The sequence below is a fragment of the Oppia nitens genome, unplaced genomic scaffold (assembly GCF_028296485.1).
Source record: "Oppia nitens isolate AA-2021 unplaced genomic scaffold, nextdenovo-longstitch-racon4-pilon3 scaffold6_pilon_pilon_pilon, whole genome shotgun sequence".
Taxonomy (NCBI): domain Eukaryota; kingdom Metazoa; phylum Arthropoda; class Arachnida; order Sarcoptiformes; family Oppiidae; genus Oppia; species Oppia nitens.
In genome coordinates, this window is record NW_026533250.1 from 1884001 (window position 1) to 1902493 (window position 18493).

General features: G+C 26.6%; 5 protein-coding genes across 8 annotated transcripts; 3 read left to right on the forward strand and 2 right to left on the reverse strand.

Moving 5' to 3' along the window:
• Positions 1–699: 699 nt before the first annotated feature.
• On the reverse strand, positions 700–3543 carry LOC128962584 (phosphoenolpyruvate carboxykinase, cytosolic [GTP]-like). Its single transcript, XM_054308967.1, has 7 exons — positions 3420–3543; positions 2887–3150; positions 2687–2805; positions 2269–2628; positions 1811–2206; positions 1180–1745; positions 700–1122 (listed from the first exon to the last, which is right to left on the reverse strand). The coding sequence occupies exons 1-7, from the start codon at positions 3434–3436 to the stop codon at positions 901–903; spliced, it is 1944 nt and encodes a 647-aa protein (XP_054164942.1). The 5' UTR covers positions 3437–3543; the 3' UTR covers positions 700–900.
• Positions 3544–8897: 5354 nt separating this feature from the next.
• Positions 8898–10263, forward strand: LOC128962930 (proteasome subunit beta type-5-like). The gene is made up of 4 exons (XM_054309360.1): positions 8898–9131; positions 9204–9704; positions 9775–10028; positions 10089–10263. Exons 1-4 carry the CDS (start codon positions 9100–9102, stop codon positions 10178–10180), a joined length of 879 nt encoding a protein of 292 aa, XP_054165335.1. The 5' UTR covers positions 8898–9099; the 3' UTR covers positions 10181–10263.
• A 215-nt stretch (positions 10264–10478) lies between these two features.
• On the reverse strand, positions 10479–11802 carry LOC128962929 (NAD-dependent protein deacylase-like). Its single transcript, XM_054309359.1, has 5 exons — positions 11022–11802; positions 10907–10957; positions 10779–10841; positions 10661–10713; positions 10479–10596 (listed from the first exon to the last, which is right to left on the reverse strand). The coding sequence occupies exons 1-5, from the start codon at positions 11706–11708 to the stop codon at positions 10530–10532; spliced, it is 921 nt and encodes a 306-aa protein (XP_054165334.1). The 5' UTR covers positions 11709–11802; the 3' UTR covers positions 10479–10529.
• A 1047-nt stretch (positions 11803–12849) lies between these two features.
• LOC128962428 (uncharacterized) lies at positions 12850–14091 on the forward strand. Its single transcript, XM_054308802.1, has 4 exons — positions 12850–13122; positions 13644–13771; positions 13831–13908; positions 13973–14091. Exons 1-4 carry the CDS (start codon positions 12872–12874, stop codon positions 14089–14091), a joined length of 576 nt encoding a protein of 191 aa, XP_054164777.1. The 5' UTR covers positions 12850–12871.
• A 772-nt stretch (positions 14092–14863) lies between these two features.
• On the forward strand, positions 14864–18484 carry LOC128962928 (acyl-coenzyme A diphosphatase NUDT19-like). 4 transcript variants are annotated; one of them, XM_054309356.1, is made up of 5 exons: positions 14864–15140; positions 16470–16907; positions 16959–17278; positions 17337–17544; positions 18086–18484. In XM_054309356.1, exons 2-5 carry the CDS (start codon positions 16478–16480, stop codon positions 18304–18306), a joined length of 1179 nt encoding a protein of 392 aa, XP_054165331.1. In that variant the 5' UTR covers positions 14864–15140; positions 16470–16477; the 3' UTR covers positions 18307–18484. The 4 variants fall into 4 exon arrangements, with proteins under 4 accessions (XP_054165331.1, XP_054165333.1, XP_054165332.1 ...); XM_054309358.1 differs by lacking the exon at positions 14864–15140 and adding an exon at positions 15445–15517; XM_054309357.1 differs by lacking the exon at positions 14864–15140 and adding an exon at positions 15854–16086.
• The last annotated feature ends 9 nt before the right edge of the window (positions 18485–18493 follow it).

Genomic DNA, 18493 nt, shown 5'->3' on the forward strand with positions numbered 1-18493 from the left:
TATTTATAGTAATATAGTATTTTAGTCAATAGAGTTAATATTATCGTTTAGACTATTACTATAAATTGTAAATTATAAAATAATCTTTATTGAAATAATTATATACTTTAAAATAAATATACAAATTTAAATATAAAATTAAATATGATTTTACTGTTATAAAAAATGTTATAATGTTAAACAAATAATCTAATTTATTGAAATCAAACTAATTAATTTATAACACAAAAACATTAATAAAATAACTGTTGTATTAACTTAAATTTTAGTAATGAATTAAAACAAAGTTAAGTTCATGAATTTTTTCTAATTATAAAATATATTAAATTATAATTATATTATAATGTTGTATACTAAATACTTACAAATTTAGTTGTATTATTAATTTTTATTTATTAAATTTCCATATCATCATTTTGCGTATATTTTGTTTGTTATAATTTTATTAAAATATCTTCGTTAATTTTTGTTAAAGTAATATATATATATTAAGTACTTCAACTGTTTTATGATAATATTTTTGATATGTAATAGTATTTGAGAAATATTTTATATCTATTATTCTTAATATTCATTAATATTGTTAGTAAACTGTTTTACTAAATAGTTTTTTATTTATTTAGTCATTTAAACATAAATTGGCATTTTTTAATTGTTGCAATTTATAGACGTTAAACTTGGTTTTAAATACATCCCATTTTTATTGTGAGAACATTCAGTTTGCAGCGAATGTATGACTAAAATACAAACATTAATATTTTTGGTGAACACTTATAGTTAATAAATTATAAATCATATTAACATAAAATATAAATTTAAAACATTTGTTTTTTAAAATAAAATATAAGTTTATTTTCAATGAGAAGATGAAAGAAGACTAGAAAGAGATGAAATGAAAGATCACTTGTGTTGTTGAAGACGTTGTTGTAATTGTTTCAATTGGTTCCAGACTTCGTCCGGCACATCATTGTTGACCTGTTCTGTAAAATAGTTTCGAATTCGATCGCATTCTTCGAGCCAAAAGTCTTTTGGCACTGAAAACAATTCTTCAAAATCGATGTTTTCATTTAATCCTTCAGTATTTATGGTACCTTTCTTTGGAGTGAAACCTATAGGAGTTTCCTATAAAGAAAAATTATTTTTCATTTATAATTAAACTAATTTATGTGTAATATAAACCTGTGCCACATCTTGTCCATCAACTCTTTTACAAATCCAGTCGAGAACCCGACTATTTTCGCCAAATCCGGGCCACAAGAATTGTCCGCTGGTCTCTCCTTTTCTAAACCAATTTACGTGAAATATTTTTGGCAATTTTGTGTTTGACTTTTTCTCAAAGTTAAGCCAATGTTGCAGATAATGACCAAAATTGTATCCGAAGAATGGTCTCATAGCGAACGGGTCATGCATTATGACTTTACCCTTATGTTCAGCCGCTGCTGTGGCCTCTGATCTGAGTGCCGCTCCAATTAACACTCCGTGTCTCCAATTAAATGATTCGTATACCAGTGGCACACCTTTAGGACGTCTGCCACCAAATACAATGGCACTAATAGGGACACCTTTGGGATCTTCCCAGGCCGGGTCCATAATAGGACACTGTTTGGCAGGAGTGCAGAATCGGGAATTGGGATGCGATGAAGGTTTGTCTGAGTCTAATGTCCAGTTGCTGTCGCCTAACCACGAAGTGATGCCTATATTTTTGCCTTTTATGTGATGTTCTAATCCTTCCCAATAAAATCCACCTTAAAATATATGATACAAAATATGACATATATTATAAATTTTAAGATTTTTTCATCTTAAATACCATCAGCTGTTTTGGCGACATTTGTGAAAAGTGTATTCTTTTGAATTGTTTTCATAGCATTTGGATTTGTCTTTTCACTGGTTCCCGGAGCCACACCAAAGAACCCGTTTTCAGGATTAATAGCTCTTAAGATTCCGTTCTCATCAAACTTCATCCAAGCGATGTCATCGCCAACACATTCAACTTTATAGCCGGGAAGAGTGGGTGTCATCATTGCCAGATTGGTTTTACCACAAGCAGATGGAAAGGCAGCCACAATATATTTCTTAACTCCTTCAGGATTAGTGATTCCGAGGATCAACATATGTTCCGCTAACCAACCTTCCCTTTTGGCCAGAATTGAACCCAATCTGAGCGCAAAACACTTTTTGCCCAAAAGTGAATTTCCGCCGTAACCTAACATTCAATTTTAATATTATATAATATATTTATATTTTAATTTATAATATCATTAATACCGGAACCAAATGAACAAATTTCATTATTTTCAGGAATATGTGCTACAATTGTTTTCGATGGATTGCACGGCCAGTTATTTATCGGCTGAGTCTTCATCGGTAAGGGCTGTCCCACAGAATGCAGACATTTAATGAATTCGTCGTTTTGAAGCCTTTCCAATACATTTGCACCCATTCTTGTCATTATTCTCATACTCGCCACAACATATGGCGAATCTGTCAATTGGATACCAATCTTGGACAGGGGTGACCCTATTGGGCCCATACTAAAGGGAATCACATACATTGTCCGACCTTTCATACATCCCGGTAACCTTTCATTTAGTGCATTATTCAAGTCCTCCGGAGACATCCAATTGCCTGTTCATAGTTTCAAATTAATATTTTGATTTAATAATAATAAATAATTGAAATAAACCTAAAGTTCCTTTAATGCCATCCTTTGGTGTGGGAATAGTATCCCTTTTATTATGTGTTGAAATAAAAGTAAGTGATTCAACCCGCGCCACATCTGCCGGGTCTGTCTGTGTCAGCCAACTATTGGTCAAAGTTGTGGTTTAAAGTTAGGGTAAAAGTTAAACACAAAATGCCTATCAATTTCATCTCATTTTTTAATACCAATTCTCATATTTAGGTAACGGTTCAACGATTCCCTGCTTTTGCATTAAACCCAATAAATAATTGTTTTCTTTATCACTTCCATCACATATATGAATGTCCGACGGTTCACATATTTTGGCCTTTTCTTCGACATAACTCTTCACTTTTGAACTCAATTGACTAATATTTTCTTTAGGGACGGCATATGCACTCAATGAACGGATACATGAGTTGCATATTTGAGAGACAACAGGTGTCGAGTGATGAGAATATGTCGATAATCTTTTGATAAATATTTTAATTTACAATTACCGGTAATATTATTATGTATAACAATATATTATATATTTTCATTTACATATTTGTATAATAAACAATCTACAGTATAGATATTTACTAAAATTGGGCATAATATGAATATAAATTATAAATAGGAAATACATTTTTAACATTTGACTATTAGTAACATAAAATTTACTATAAACTCAATAAATCATATAAATAAATGTTATGTTAATATATAGAATATTCTTTAAAAAAACAATACATACCTTTGAATTAAATACATTTTTTAGTTATACAACAGTGTATTTGCTATGAATTGTTCAATAATAATAATAAATACCAAATGTGTTGCAATAAAAATTTAAAATGATTTTAAATCTTAAAATCCAATAATATATAAGTCAAATAAAATGAAATAAAATAAGAGATTTTATTTAGAAAAACGATTTTTACAGACCTTGAAGTGATAAATACTGTATAAAGATATTTAGGCTCTTATCAAATAACGTCAGTTACTTAACAAATAAAGATTAGTTTTATCATATGTTTCAATGAGAAAACATAAAAACATTATTTTCCATTAAAACCTTGTTTTCAATATTCACTGTCACTACTGATGACTAATTTATTTTTGGGATAACTATTATAAAATTAACACAATTTATATACACGACGTCTAGTAGTAAATAACAACAATATTATTTTGGCTCAGCTTTTAAATCATGTGATAATTTAATTAAAAAACAATTAAATGTTTATTTGTTTTCAATTTACATTATTATCCAATATTGAAGGTTATCTAATATAGCATAGCTTAATCTAATAAAGGTCACACATGCAATATTAATTAATCTAAACTAAACTTAATTAAATTTACTTAACAATAATTAAATTAATAATTTTAACAATTTATACTATATTATACCATAGTAGTAGATCATAAATGGTTATCATAAGTTTAATAAAAATTAATTTAATAATATTATCAGGTGGTTATAAAGTATAATGTTATAATATTGTACTACAGTATAATTACAGTACAGTATAAGTACATTATATTTAGTAGATTAAGTTTCAAGTAATAAAAATAACATTTCTTATAGAAAATATAATATTAAAAAATTATATCAACTATATTTTTAATTAGTACTTTATATTTAATTATCTAATAATTTTATTACAGTATATTTTACAAACAAAACTAATAAATGTAAAAGTATAGGTAAAGTAAATTATATGTTATTTTGTAATATCACGATACTTGTAATCTGTTATAAATTTTATAGTATGGAAAATTAAATAATAAACTTTGTATTTTATAATTGACTTAATAATCACATATAATATTATCTTTGAAAATAAGCAAATAAACTTAAAGTACATGAAGATAATAAAATATGAAATTAACTTAAAAAATAATTTTAAACTATTTAATCATATGATAATCTTGACAATAATTATGAAAAATATTTAAATTAACATTTGTCTTAGTAGACAATTAACATATTTCTAACTTATTTCTAATTTCGTGTGTAATATTAAACTAAATGGTAAGTATGATAATCACATTGTAATTTTGTTAACATTGAAATTAAAATAAATTGTCCAAATTTTCAGTTTTAATATTTTTACAATTTTTAATTTACACAATAATGTTCAAAAAAAAGTTAATAATTTGATTCATTGAATAAAAGCATGAATTAAATGGTCAGTAATGTCTGATAATTATATTTATTGTATTTCTGTTTAGTGTCTGTTTATACTATAATATTATAGACAAGTATTGTCACAATCCTTGACAACTGTTAATAATAAAGAGATTCCCAAAATGCCATAAATGATAGCAAATGTAGACTAATTGACGGTTTGATTAAATGTTTCAATAAATGGTTGGCAACACATATGCAATTGAATTTAATATAAATATTTTTACTAAATTTTTGTTATTTCAACTTTTTTTTAATTTTTGTATTTTTCTATTACCGTAGCCATTATGTATCAAAATTAAATTGACTGAATATTTTTCTTAATTCCTTTAATTTTATAAATTAATCAGATTTTACAATTGTGTTTATATCATATAAATTATATGTACCGTACATTTATTAAGGTTAATATAATTTTAATTTATTCATATCTATAAAATTATATTTTATGATAAAATGAATACAAATTAATGTAAGGTATACTTTCATTATGACTATTTAACAAAATACTGTATTACAACTAGGGTTAGATCAGATTCCCTCCCTCGTCTTATTTTCCATAAGTTCCTTATATTCCCTGTTCCCTGGGAATTCCCAGGGAAGACATTTCCTTGTGGTACTACCTATCGTACCCTAACTCACTTTACATAATGTTTAATTAAAAACACGTTTGTATAGTAAATTTCTACAAAATGTATTTAATGTTTTTACTAAATGTTTAATATTATTTGAATCACATTTTGATTGAGTTATTGCTAACATAATGGTCCCAATTGAAACACATAGTCATTGAGATTAGGTACTTTTTAATGTATGACAAATTATATTTTCCCTTTCTAACGATCAATGGAGGGAATATAATATATTTTCCATATTTTCCGGGAAAATTGGAGGGATTTTATTTGGGAACTTCCCTCCCTGGGAATTTCAATCTAACCCTAATTACAACATACATGTCAAATTGCGGAAACAATTTTATAATAACATTCATTTATTATATACACTATGAAAAAAATTATAAGTACATGTTTTAAAAAATATTAAAAAATAAAAAATAATGATAAATATATAATAAAATGAAAAATAATAAAAAAATTAACAAGTACATTAAATAATTATAACAAAGATTATAATTAACACAACAATTATTATCTCACTTATGACTATTACTGTTTTTATTTAATACTTTTTATTAAATTTTTTCCCAAACATTTCAATTTTATTATTTAAACTAATTTTATATTCAATGACTGCTTAATTGTTTAAAATGGCAATCATTTGATTGCACATATTGTTTATTTAAAACTAAATTTATAGTGATATGATATTATTTATAACAAATTTTACTGATAATAACATTGAAATAATGTTAATAATAATTATTAATATTGTCAAAAATATTTATTTTTCAGTTAATTTTTAATATTTTATATTATTTATCTATATAATCCCATCTAGGTATTTAATCATTGTTTGTAAAACATATTATTTTCAATGTATGCATATTTTCTAACTAATCTGTTATTGTTTAATTTAGCACTTATATGTTAACTATCCGCAAATTGACAATGTACTGTATATAATTTTAATTAGGCGTGGTTCACATATTACGTTCGCACTTTTTAAGAAATCTAGACCCCCTCCCTCCCCTATGTTCGCAATTGTTCGCATGTAGTCATTWAAAAAAAATTACGTTCGCTTATCCCTAACCGCTACCCCCCCCCCCCCATCACAAGAAATAAGATATTATTAAATGCGAACGTTCTTAAAGTCTCTACCCCTACCCTCCCCCTTGTTCGCAAAAGTTCGCTTTGGCTAACCCCCCCTCCCCTCAAGTGCGAACGTAATATGTGAACAACGCCTTATTACTATTTTGATTAATAAAATTATTTTTTACTAAATTAAACCCATTTTAATAAATATCAAGTATACATAACCACAATAGATATATAAAATATAAATTTCTTAAATGTTAGATCTTTTTATATAATTTATTATATTACTTATAATAAATTTTTAAATGGTTTTAATTTTGATTATACTATATATTTTTTAATTACTTTAAGTAATAAAAAAGCAATTATTATAATTATTCTAAAATATATAATTTCTATTTTCACTATACATAACTTTTTTCAAATTTAATCTATACTTTACTATCCGTAAATAATATAATATTATATATAATAATCAAACTATTAAAATTAGTACTACTGTAAATCCATTTAAAAAATTATATACAGTATAATAGGAACTAGTAATACATTATTTGATATTGCAATAGTAATCGATGTGTAATAAACTATACTATAGGTGCTATGCTATGTATATATAAACTATATTTGATTAAAAAATAATAATTAATAGATATTTTTTAGATTAGAAAACTATTATTATTTTTATTAGAACTATATTTAACAACAAATTGTACTTAAATTAAAACTATACAAAAATTTGTGTTTAATTGTAAAAAAAACTTGTGGTCACATCATAGAGAGAGTCTTAAACAGCGGCGCCGACGACGACAGCGGCGATGCTTTTAATTTCAATTATCTGGTCAACAATAGGTTGGATTTAAAAGTGACCAAGGGCAATGTTGTAGATAATTTTAAACTGGATAATATTGTAATTGGTTATTTTTTTAATTAATTGCATCATTGGGCAGATAATTGCAGTCGACTATCATTTTTACAATTTTTTAACAGTCGACTGTATATTATCTGCCGAATCATATAATTAATTAAAAAATAACCAATTACAATATTATCCAGTTTAAAATTATCTACAACATTGCCCATGGTCACTTTTAAGTCCAACGTATTGTTGACCAGATATTTGAAATTAAAAGCATCGCCGCTGTCGTCGTCGGCGCCGCTGTTTAAGACTCTCACCACATCATATCACAAATTTTATAAATAATATTTAGAAGTGATGAGAGCTACAGAAGCACAATATATTTAGTATTGTATTATAAATTAGTTTTAATTTACATTAAATGTCATGTCATGTGTATGTTTGATAAACACAAGAGTATTATTTTGTTATTTACTCCAACATAACATTTTTATTAATATTAAAAATATCAATTAAATAAAAATAAAATTTATTTTATATAATAATTTGAATATGCTACTTTTATGGTAATTAGTATTATTTTTTACCTATAAAAATATTTTTGTGTCATATTATTATATTTATAAATATGCATAATTTATAAAAACTATAATTACAAATATAAAGTATTTTAAAGTATTTTATCTTTATATTTTACAGTTATAATGTTTAAGTTATAATGTATCAAATAAATCATTTTTTTGCGTTAACTAAAATAATTTAGCATTTGTTTAATAATTGATCGGTTAAAGTCATGTATAAATCAGTAATTTATTTAAATTATAATTTAAAAACCTAATCAAAAGGCACTTTAGTTTCACAAAATTACTAAAATATACAGTAAATTAAATATATTAATATTAGAGTAAATATTATCTATTATACCGTTAGTTATTTACAATTATTGCTTTACAAGTGTATGACTCACACAACTGCCAGAATATTCGTGTCTTTTGAGTTTAATTTGTAATTAAATTAAATTTGATATTTAATTCACAATATATTTCAATTAAAAAATAATAAGTAAAAAACAAAATATGTTAATTAAAAATATATATATATAATTCAATGATAAAATTAAATTAATTCAAATTAAAAAACCGAAAACTAATTGTGTTTACAAATCATTACGTTATCTCGTCTTCTTGTGTCTCAATTGATTTGTTTCACTAGTTTTAGGTTTATCTTCGTTGTGATGATTGTTGTTAATCATCAACAGTTCTCTGACGAACCGGAATCGGCTTAAGAAGACTTTCCAAACCAAATACCAGCCTATCGTTCAATAAATATAATTAACAATTAGTTTCAAAATCAATGATATTTTATATCAGATCCAGTGATTACCGATAAAAACAAAGAGAAAGACGAGAATGAAAGACATGATAATTGATAACAACATTAACAGTATTTGAGTCATTGTTTTGTATTTGTCTTTCAATTGACCACTAAATATAACATCTTATGTGTTTCGGTGGATACTAATGATGGATGACATCGATGGTCATCAGTGGTCATCAAATATAATAAGTGATTGTAATTTCAATCACTTTTCATTTCAATGTATTTAATGGTAAAACATATGTATTAATAAACAAACAGTCAATCAATCAATGCTTTCAATGAATAAATGTTTGCGTTATTTGTGAATCACTTCATAGAGTAAGTCAACAGAAAAACTGCAAATTCATTGACTGATTGTTTCAAAACATTTGTTTGTCATTTAATCCCAAGAGTTGATCACTTTATCCATACAATGGCATTACAATCATTATTAGGTTTACCGATAAACCCGACTTTCGGATCATTGGACAACACTCTGAATGTGAATGCGATGAGGGATTTATCTTCATTTAATACGACTGCACTTCCGATGCCAGCCATGGATTCGTTTGATATGAAGAACTTATACGACGCGAACAATTCGTCCAAAAAGATTAACATTCATTTAGCAAAGGGAACCACAACTCTTGCCTTTAGATATAATAAAGGAGTTGTTGTGTGCGCCGACAGTAGAGCCACTGGCGGACAGTTTATCGGTTCGCAAGAAGTCCGCAAAATCATACCAATCAATAAGTATTTGTTGGGAACAATGGCCGGCGGAGCTGCCGATTGCACGTATTGGGAGCGCGTGTTATCCGAGAGATGCCGTATATATGAGTTGAGGAATAAAGAGCGCATTTCAGTGGCCGCGGCTTCAAAACTATTGGCTAATATTCTCTATAATTATAAGGGGTTTGTTATCAATTAGTTTTGATTGAATTGACTATAATTTTGTCAATTAATTTGTTGTTATTATTGACAGAATGGGTCTCTCATTGGGTGTTATGATCTGTGGTTGGGATCAGAAGAAAGGGGCGCAGGTTTTCTATGTTGACAGCGAAGGACACCGAATGCCCGGAGATTTGTTTAGTGTGGGCTCTGGAAGTACTTATGCTTACGGTATACTCGATTCAGGCTATAAGTGGGATATGACTGATGAAGAAGCCTATGATTTGGGTCGTCGAGCCATTTATCACGCCACACATGGGGACGCTTACTCCGGAGGAATTGTCAGAGGTATGCTATTTATCTATTATATTGTAATATTAATAACTAATAAAATTATGTTGTCATCAGTTGCATCAATCAAAGAGGACGGATGGAAGATGATTAGCGAAGAAGACTGTAAAGACTTGCATTACAGATATCTCGAAGAGAAAAATAAGTAATATTTGTCTTATAATTCTGTTTTCATCTGATTTTGAAACTTATTTTTTATTATTCAAATAAAAAACTTTAATTTATAGACAAATTTTAATTTTACAATAACTGAATTATCATAATAAGTTACGGTAACTATAAACTATTGTTATCAACTTGATTACCGTTATTTTATTTGGTGTATAATACATTAAATTTAAAAAAAAATCAACTTTAATTTTCATAATATCTCTGATTTACTTTAAAAATTGAAATAACAAAAATAGAGTATAAATTTGATAAAAATGATAAAATTTTAGGATAATTGATTGGTTTTAATTTACGGTATATACGATTATATTTTTAATAATAATCGATTCAGTTATTGGCCAACGCTTTGATGGCCGGTGGAAGAGTTGTTCCACAGCCGCCCTGAAAGTGGAATCTAAGACAAGAAAAGTAATAATTAAGATATAAAATATAATAATTATATGTATTGACAATAATACCCAAATTGATTGGTACTTTGAGTGCTTTCAATATTGAACTCCGCCACCGGTACCTAAATATTATTCAATTTTGTTTATAATTTTATTGAATTATAATTATAACTATAAAACAACTCACTCCTCGTGAGGCAACTTGTGGTGCAAACATTGCTGCCGGATATACGATAGATGAGGTACCGATCTATCGGATAAATGTAGATTAATGTATTGTAATTGAATTTATTGGTGATCTTTGATGACACTTACAACAAGACAGAGATCACATTTGTCGAGTTCAGTTTGTGCCGCCTCTAACACCTAAATTGTTAGTCAAATAAAATAAAAAATATAATATCAAACAAATTAATTGAATGTAACTCACATTCGGGTCGAGCGGTTCCCCAAACCAGACGACATATGGTCTCAGCAAACCATTACATTTGCCGCAATGCGGTAATTCCTTGATCGGAATCTTCGAGTCCATAGCATTAGGATCGGGATTGCCTTTATCTTTAAGCGCCGGTACTATCGGTGAGTTGCGGTTTACGGTCACATCACCACATTTGGTACACTGAGTCTTGAAGAGAGTTCCGTGTAATTCAATGACATTATCACTGCCCGCTCTTCGGTGTAATTCATCGATGTTTTGAGTGATGACTACAAGTCTCTTGCCTTCATTGGCCAGTCTTTTCTCTGTTTCAGCCAAAGCCGTGTGCGCCTCGTTTGGTATTTTCGTCTGAACTAATTCCCGTCTATAAGAGTAAAATTCCCAAACAAGTGATGGGTTAGATGCAAATGCCTCGGGAGTGGCCAACTCTTGTGCTTTATATGTTCGCCATAGACCACCCGAACCTCTGAATGTGGGAACACCACTCTCGGCACTAATGCCGGCACCGGTCAGTGCAACGATATGTTGGCTTTTGCTGAATATGTCGCGAAAGGCCGACAAATCAGATGACGGACGGGATGTCATGTGTTGGCCTTTTGTGTTGACCACTCGTCTCAACAATTGTGTCACTGATTTGGACAGACAGTAGTGTCGCGAGAGAGCCATCAAAGCGGTGGACATTGAATGGCATGCAATGAGACAACAAATCAATTAATATTTCATGAAATTATTGTTTCATTTATTTATTAAATATTTTCCTCAAAACAACTGATAATTCAATGAATTATTTGTTTATATTATTCAATGTTAAGAAACACTCTATAGTTATGACTATTGTTTCAAATGATAATCCAATGAATTTAATGCAAACTTATATCAATACAAACCTTATTGTCAAACAAATTAATATTATTAAATAATTACTATATTTTAACAACAATGTGATTGTAATTAAAGTAATTTCAATATATATCAACTTAATTGAGTGTTAACTGTAATTATCACTTGTTTAGGGCATTCATAGATGTCTCACATAATATTAATAGTAATCAGAAAGTATTAATTAGAAAGTATTAAACTTTTTTTTTAAAAAATAGACTTTAGTTTTATATTACTTTAGTATACCGTAATTTGAATTTAATTTGAATTACAATTAATTATTGCCTTATTTTTATAAAACATCAAAATAAATACTATATATATATATATATATATTTAGAAGACTTTCACTTTTACAACTGGTTTAACAACTATTTAATATTTAAAATTATTATTATATTGAATATTATGTGAATATTCACTTTATTGTATAGTTAGGAAATTGTTAATATTTCAATTGTCATAAAAATAAATTTGATATATAACTTTAACTATATTATTACATAACTGTACTAATATACTGGTATTATATGTATTTAATTGTTTGTACTATTTATATGTAAAATTATATAAATTTTTGTATAATCATAAAATAAATTTACTTTTGTCATCACTTATTTTTAAGTAATCATGATCATTTTAATAATATTTAATTTTAGTTTAGCGAGATAAAGTATAGTAAATTATATTAATATTAAATATAATAAACTTAATATTTATTATTTTAATTAATTTATGATATGAGTTATTACTATTATTCTGTATCTTTTAATGACTGTTAGTAATGGTTTTATCTCACATTACATTTGATGAAATTTTTATAAAATAACGAACACTTGTTTGAAATAATATAATTAATAGACATTTTATATATTACACGTAATGAGAAATTATTTATTTAAAAAAATAAATACATGTGATTTTGATTATTTAAATTATATTTGATTAAATCAAATATATATAAAATGAATATAATTGCAATCAACTATTTAATATTATTTACATTAATTTATTTGTTAACAAATTATGTTGAATCACATGAACCACAAAATTTCAAAGATGTTATCGGCGGTAGTCATGAACCACATATTCATCCAGCAGTCCCTCATCAGCCCATACAGACATCCGAACAGTTAGCTCAACAAACTGGTCAAACATCCGGTACTGACCAACTGTGGGCTAAATATGGAACTGCGGGATTTATGCACGACATGAAGTAAATTAACCATGATACTTTATATGATATATATATATTATATATCAGGGTTAAGCAAGGGGGGGGGTAAGGCCAAAAAGCCCTAAGATCGAGATTTTGTGATTTTAACCCCCAGACTTTTTTGACCAAATTGAAAAATTGTTGCTTAAGAAAAAGGAGAAATGACTCCCCCTCCCCCTCCCCCCTAAAATTTTGACGCCGAAGTCTCGAATATAATTTTAATTGATATTTTTTTTATTAAGTGTTATTATATTTTTATAACTTATATGAATGTAATTATTGAGTAAAAATAAGTAAAATAGTTAAAATCACTTTAAAATTTATGTAAATATATCATATTAATTAAAATATTCAACTAAAAAATTAAAAATCAATTATTTGCTGAAAAGATAGTTATTGAAACCCACTCCTACTCTACCCCAAGATTTTTCGAGATTTTTGTGATGTGATCCCGTATAACCTAAAATCCAAAAACATTGCTTAACTCTGATATATAATTATTATTTATCAAATTGTTTCAGTCATTTGCGTGAAGAAGCGTCCAATTTATTATATTTACAACAATCGGAAAAAATAAGTAACGATGAATCGGCCTTTTATTACACCAAATTGCATGACTTCAATAGCGATGCAAAACTTGATGGATTGGGTAAATCGGAAAAATTATATAAAAGTTATATTAATTTTTAAATAAAATTATATTTTTAGAGCTTTTATTAGCCGTTAGACATTCATTAATACATCACAACTCTACCTATGAAACGGTTCCACTCGAAGATCTTTCTGGTATTACTTACGTCTAATTTTTGATGAAAATAATTAATTATATTTTTAATTAAACTTTATTAAGGATATGTTGACACAGAAATTAATTTAATGGACTTAAATAATGATGGGTTTGTCGATTACGGAGAAATATACACATATATGGAGAAACATAAATCAGAGAATCAGAATAAAAACAATTAAATTGATTCAAATAAATATTTTATTTGTTAATTATTAATAATAATTTTTTATATTTAATATAATTTTAGTGAATATATTTTTTTGTATACAATATAAAAATTAGTATAATTGAATAATGACTTCTATAATATTCAATCTAATATTGATAATATTAATTATTTATAGCTCTAAAATCACATTAAAATTTTATTAAATATTTAAAAAGTAATTAAAGATTTAATACAAAGACTTTGCATAAAAGTGTAAAGTATTGTATAAAAATTGATGTAATCATTATTTAAAATCTATTAAAATTAATATAAAAATAAATAATTGCAATATATTATTTAATTAACTAAATAATAATTTTAAAATGTCAATGTTATTAATATTTATGTAAATATTATATGATTGTTTAGTTACTTTTAGCAATTAATTATTAAATAGTTTTATAAAATACAAAAATGATATTATATTATATTATTAGTAAATTATTCTGTAGAAAATATTTGCTGGCTATTCATTATTTTAAGATAACAATATAAACGAAAAAACAAAAAGTATTTATATAACAGTTTTTATAAACAATAGTCAACTGATTATATGAGACATTTCACGTCATTACGAAATAAACATTAATTTTAAAAATCTTATAAAAGTTTGTAAACTAAAGGTGAGAATATTTGTTGACCTAAATTGTGAATTAAACTAAAAATGAGAACTTATTGTAACCTATTTGTCGGATCTTTGTATCCCTAAAACCAGTTCATTGAAACATATATGACATGAGTAGTGCTTTCCATTGCGTTTCGCATATGAAATGTTTTTTTTGAAAGTTTAGTTCATATGTTATGTTTAGCCATTCAATACTATATTAAGAAATATAGTTATGTTAACAAATTTTTTAATTGGTGTGATTTACACAATCATTTTTAAAAAAATTAATTAATTTTAATAAAACTATTTAAATTTATATAATTTTTTAGCAAAATTTTAATATAATTTGTGTGTAAAACAGTGTTGAAACTTAAAATTAGTGCTCAGCTTAAACATAGACAACATTACTACTGGTAAGTAACCAATAGATGAATATGTTATGCAATTTTCAATCACGTGAGATAAACATAGCAAACATTTAAGATTTAATTTATAAATATCGCTATTATTACCAATATTTCAATCATTTCATTGAATATTTGTTTGTTATCCTTAAAATTATGAGTTAATTATATAAATATTTATAATAATAATATAAATGAAAATATATTTAAAACATTTATGTTTAATAATATCACTCATCCATAGAGTTGTATAGTGAAAGAGTTAGACTAAAAAATGGGAATTTTTCGACTTTTGACGAAAAACTTTTTATTTATTACAAACAAACAATTTCCCAAAAATTGTTGGAAAACATACAACAATTTTAATGCAATATCAAAACACTATTGTAAGTTTTATCAAACAACAAATCATATTATTATTAATGAAAATAAAATTATTTATTTTGTAATAATCTTTATAAGAAAAATAATTAATATAATAATAATATTAGCCATATATTAAGGTCATATCATTTATCAATTATATACTCATATTCTGTCATTCATTGGTTTTTAAGTTTTTCATCATATATTCAAATGTTATTTTTTAAAATTTACAGGACATTATGTATAGTATTTTGTAGTATAATGTATTGTATTGTATATTAAATTGTCATTATTATACTATATTACTGTCAAGTTTTTAGATATATATATAGTTTTATTTAATAAAATTTAAGTTCATTACTGTTTGAGACATTGATGCAGTGTATGATTTAGCACACATTGTGATAGTATTGAGTGGCAAATATAGAAATTTTGAGATAGTATTTGTTCCCAATTATTACTGGAAAAGGCAAATATCTCAGTGATTGTGACCCACATATCACTACTAAAACTGCCAAAAATTGTTTGATAGGGACTTGTTTTTGGGAAAATTTTGATTCACTTTAAATTTACTTTTCATTTATATACTGTTAGTAATACAAAAAATGTGATTAAAATATTGTCATTTTATTATAAATTATTTAAATGCTTTTTATTGATTTCATCCACCATCTAATAGTTTATTTAATCATTTAATTTAAGTTATTTGTTGATTAGTGTTATATTTCCTTTTATTTGTTAAAAATCAATCACAATATAATAATGTTTTAGTATTTAATTTGTTTTGTAACTTAATTATAGTTAATATTTAAGTGATAGTTTTATTTTATAGCTCGAAAGCATTAAAAAAAATATAAACTAATTATCCGGAAGTAATATTTGTGTATTATTTTCATTGATTTATTTTCGATAAATTTTTATTCTTAAATATAAATTTATAATTATTATATTAAATGTCATTATTATATAAAGTGTCATCAATGGAGTGGCCGTGGAAAGAGGCGTCTTCTTTGATCATAACCTGTGGCGGTTCGGTGACCGACAAAGTTAATCGGAATGTACCAAAAATTCCCGTAGCACCGGGTGTCCGAACATCGTGTGACTACCGGATAATGATGGTTAAGCGAAGTGGTATGAGTTCATTCATGGCCAGTGCTTATGTATTTCCCGGAGGTATGGTTGAAGTGGCCGACTATTCGCCTAAATGGTGGCACGTCTTTGAGACGCTTGGTTTGACCCGAACTGACTTAGAAGTATTCTCAACCTGTGTTGTTGGGTCGCGACCTCCAATGATAACGAATCCGATAGTAATTAACAACGCAAAGAGGGGTACTTCCGAAAGCGTCGATTTTCTTCCCGCAGATATTGCTCTGAGAATTGCTGCCATAAGAGAAACATTTGAAGAGACAGGTATGCAATTTGGTTACAATTAATTAAATTAATAGTTGTTTGTTATCAAAGGTGTACTTCTATTAACCCAAACGCCATCCATTAGTTTATTATCAGAGAAGTCCAGATCATTAGTTCCTGTTTCCGATTTGGATAATATAAATGTAGATTTAACCGAATGGAGAGAAAAAGTTGCCAAAAATCCCGACGCTTTTCTTGATCTGTGTCTTCAAACAGGCCTTTGTCCTGATTTGTGGTCTCTGTATGAATGGTGCAATTGGTTGACACCAATTAGTGTTGGCCACCGAAGATTTGATGCTATATTTTATATCTGTTGTCTGGAAAACGAACCCAAAGTAGTTCTCGACAACTCTGAAGTGATAAGTCTTAAGGTATTCTTCAATTTAATGTATGAATACTTATAATAATGTATTGAAATTTGTGTAAAAGTGGTGCACACCTATAGAGATGTTGGAAGAGCACCGGCAGGAAAAAGTGTTTCTGGCGCCGCCACAAGTCTATGAATTGTCTCGGATATACAATCTTCCAAATTTTAAAGCCGTCCAAGAGTTTGCTCATAAAAGACAACGCCTGGGTATTGAACGATGGCTACCAGTGATCTCCACTTATAGTGATGGAGCCATATCTGTGTTACCCGGTTTGTAGTCTAATTTTTTTAAATAATTTATTTCTTATTTTAATGTTTACACACTTCCTATTTATTTATTTTTTGTTGTATTTACTTATTAATCTTCACAACTCATTAATATTTTTAGTATAAAATACATTTTAAAAAATACTGGACCAGTTTTTATAATTACACTACACTTCAATGCTATATTTGATAATTTTATGTAAATCATAAACTATAGTACAATATATGGTTGACAAATATAAGAAAACCCAGAATATTTATTAATATCTGACATTTAAACAACAAAATTGTGCTAAATTCCCAAAACACATACACATTTAAACTGAAAAATATAATATATTAATTAATTTTTAATAATATTTAATTATAAATTTAATAATAAATTTAATTAATTAATTATTTAATTATAAAGATAAACTCAATGATAATTTAGTTCAAATTTAATGTCATATCATGTCTCATATTAAATTTAATGATAATTTTATTGATATTAATATTTAACTTATAAGTATTTGTATTTAATTGAAATAATATGATATAATAGGAGACGACAACTATCCCCGAGAACCGGACATTATCGGCAAAAAGCCAATTCCAGACTTTCCTCAATCACTGGAAGAAATGAGAGCCAAAGCTATTCATATGAATCGTCTTGAGATGAGAGGCCCTATATGTCAGACCTATTGTAATATGAAATTAAATTGTGGACACCTCTCACCCTTCACATACCCTCCCATCTCAACAGTTGTACAGTCAATGCTCTAACAAAGGCCTCAATATTTTATTATCAAATTATAATTTTATCAAAGTATCTGTTTTTTAATCAAGTTTTATATAAGAAAATTCTGTTTATTCACACAAAATCACATATTTTTTTGTAAAATTTTATTTTTATATAAATACATATAATTTGTTGTATTTTGTCATCGATATTAATAAACACATTTTCTGT

Excerpts from the sequence above, each read along its gene's own strand:
- LOC128962428 (XM_054308802.1), top strand. The coding sequence starts at position 12,872 with ATGAATATAATTGCAATCAACTATTTAATATTATTTACATTAATTTAT. Across the intron at positions 13,123-13,643 it reads GGATTTATGCACGACATGAA|TCATTTGCGTGAAGAAGCGT; the intron begins GTAAATTAACCA and ends AAATTGTTTCAG. Across the intron at positions 13,772-13,830 it reads TGCAAAACTTGATGGATTGG|AGCTTTTATTAGCCGTTAGA; the intron begins GTAAATCGGAAA and ends TTATATTTTTAG.
- LOC128962928 (XM_054309355.1), top strand. Across the intron at positions 17,279-17,336 it reads CTGAAGTGATAAGTCTTAAG|TGGTGCACACCTATAGAGAT; the intron begins GTATTCTTCAAT and ends TTTGTGTAAAAG. Across the intron at positions 17,545-18,085 it reads AGCCATATCTGTGTTACCCG|GAGACGACAACTATCCCCGA; the intron begins GTTTGTAGTCTA and ends ATGATATAATAG.
- LOC128962929 (XM_054309359.1), bottom strand. The coding sequence starts at position 11,708 with ATGTCCACCGCTTTGATGGCTCTCTCGCGACACTACTGTCTGTCCAAA. Across the intron at positions 10,958-11,021 it reads GGGAACCGCTCGACCCGAAT|GTGTTAGAGGCGGCACAAAC; the intron begins GTGAGTTACATT and ends CTAACAATTTAG. Across the intron at positions 10,842-10,906 it reads AATGTGATCTCTGTCTTGTT|ATCGGTACCTCATCTATCGT; the intron begins GTAAGTGTCATC and ends TTTATCCGATAG.
- LOC128962584 (XM_054308967.1), bottom strand. Across the intron at positions 2,207-2,268 it reads AATTTGTTCATTTGGTTCCG|GTTACGGCGGAAATTCACTT; the intron begins GTATTAATGATA and ends ATTGAATGTTAG. Across the intron at positions 1,123-1,179 it reads ATGGACAAGATGTGGCACAG|GAAACTCCTATAGGTTTCAC; the intron begins GTTTATATTACA and ends TTTTCTTTATAG.
- LOC128962930 (XM_054309360.1), top strand. The coding sequence starts at position 9,100 with ATGTTTGCGTTATTTGTGAATCACTTCATAGA. Across the intron at positions 9,705-9,774 it reads ATTCTCTATAATTATAAGGG|AATGGGTCTCTCATTGGGTG; the intron begins GTTTGTTATCAA and ends TATTATTGACAG. Across the intron at positions 10,029-10,088 it reads CTCCGGAGGAATTGTCAGAG|TTGCATCAATCAAAGAGGAC; the intron begins GTATGCTATTTA and ends TGTTGTCATCAG.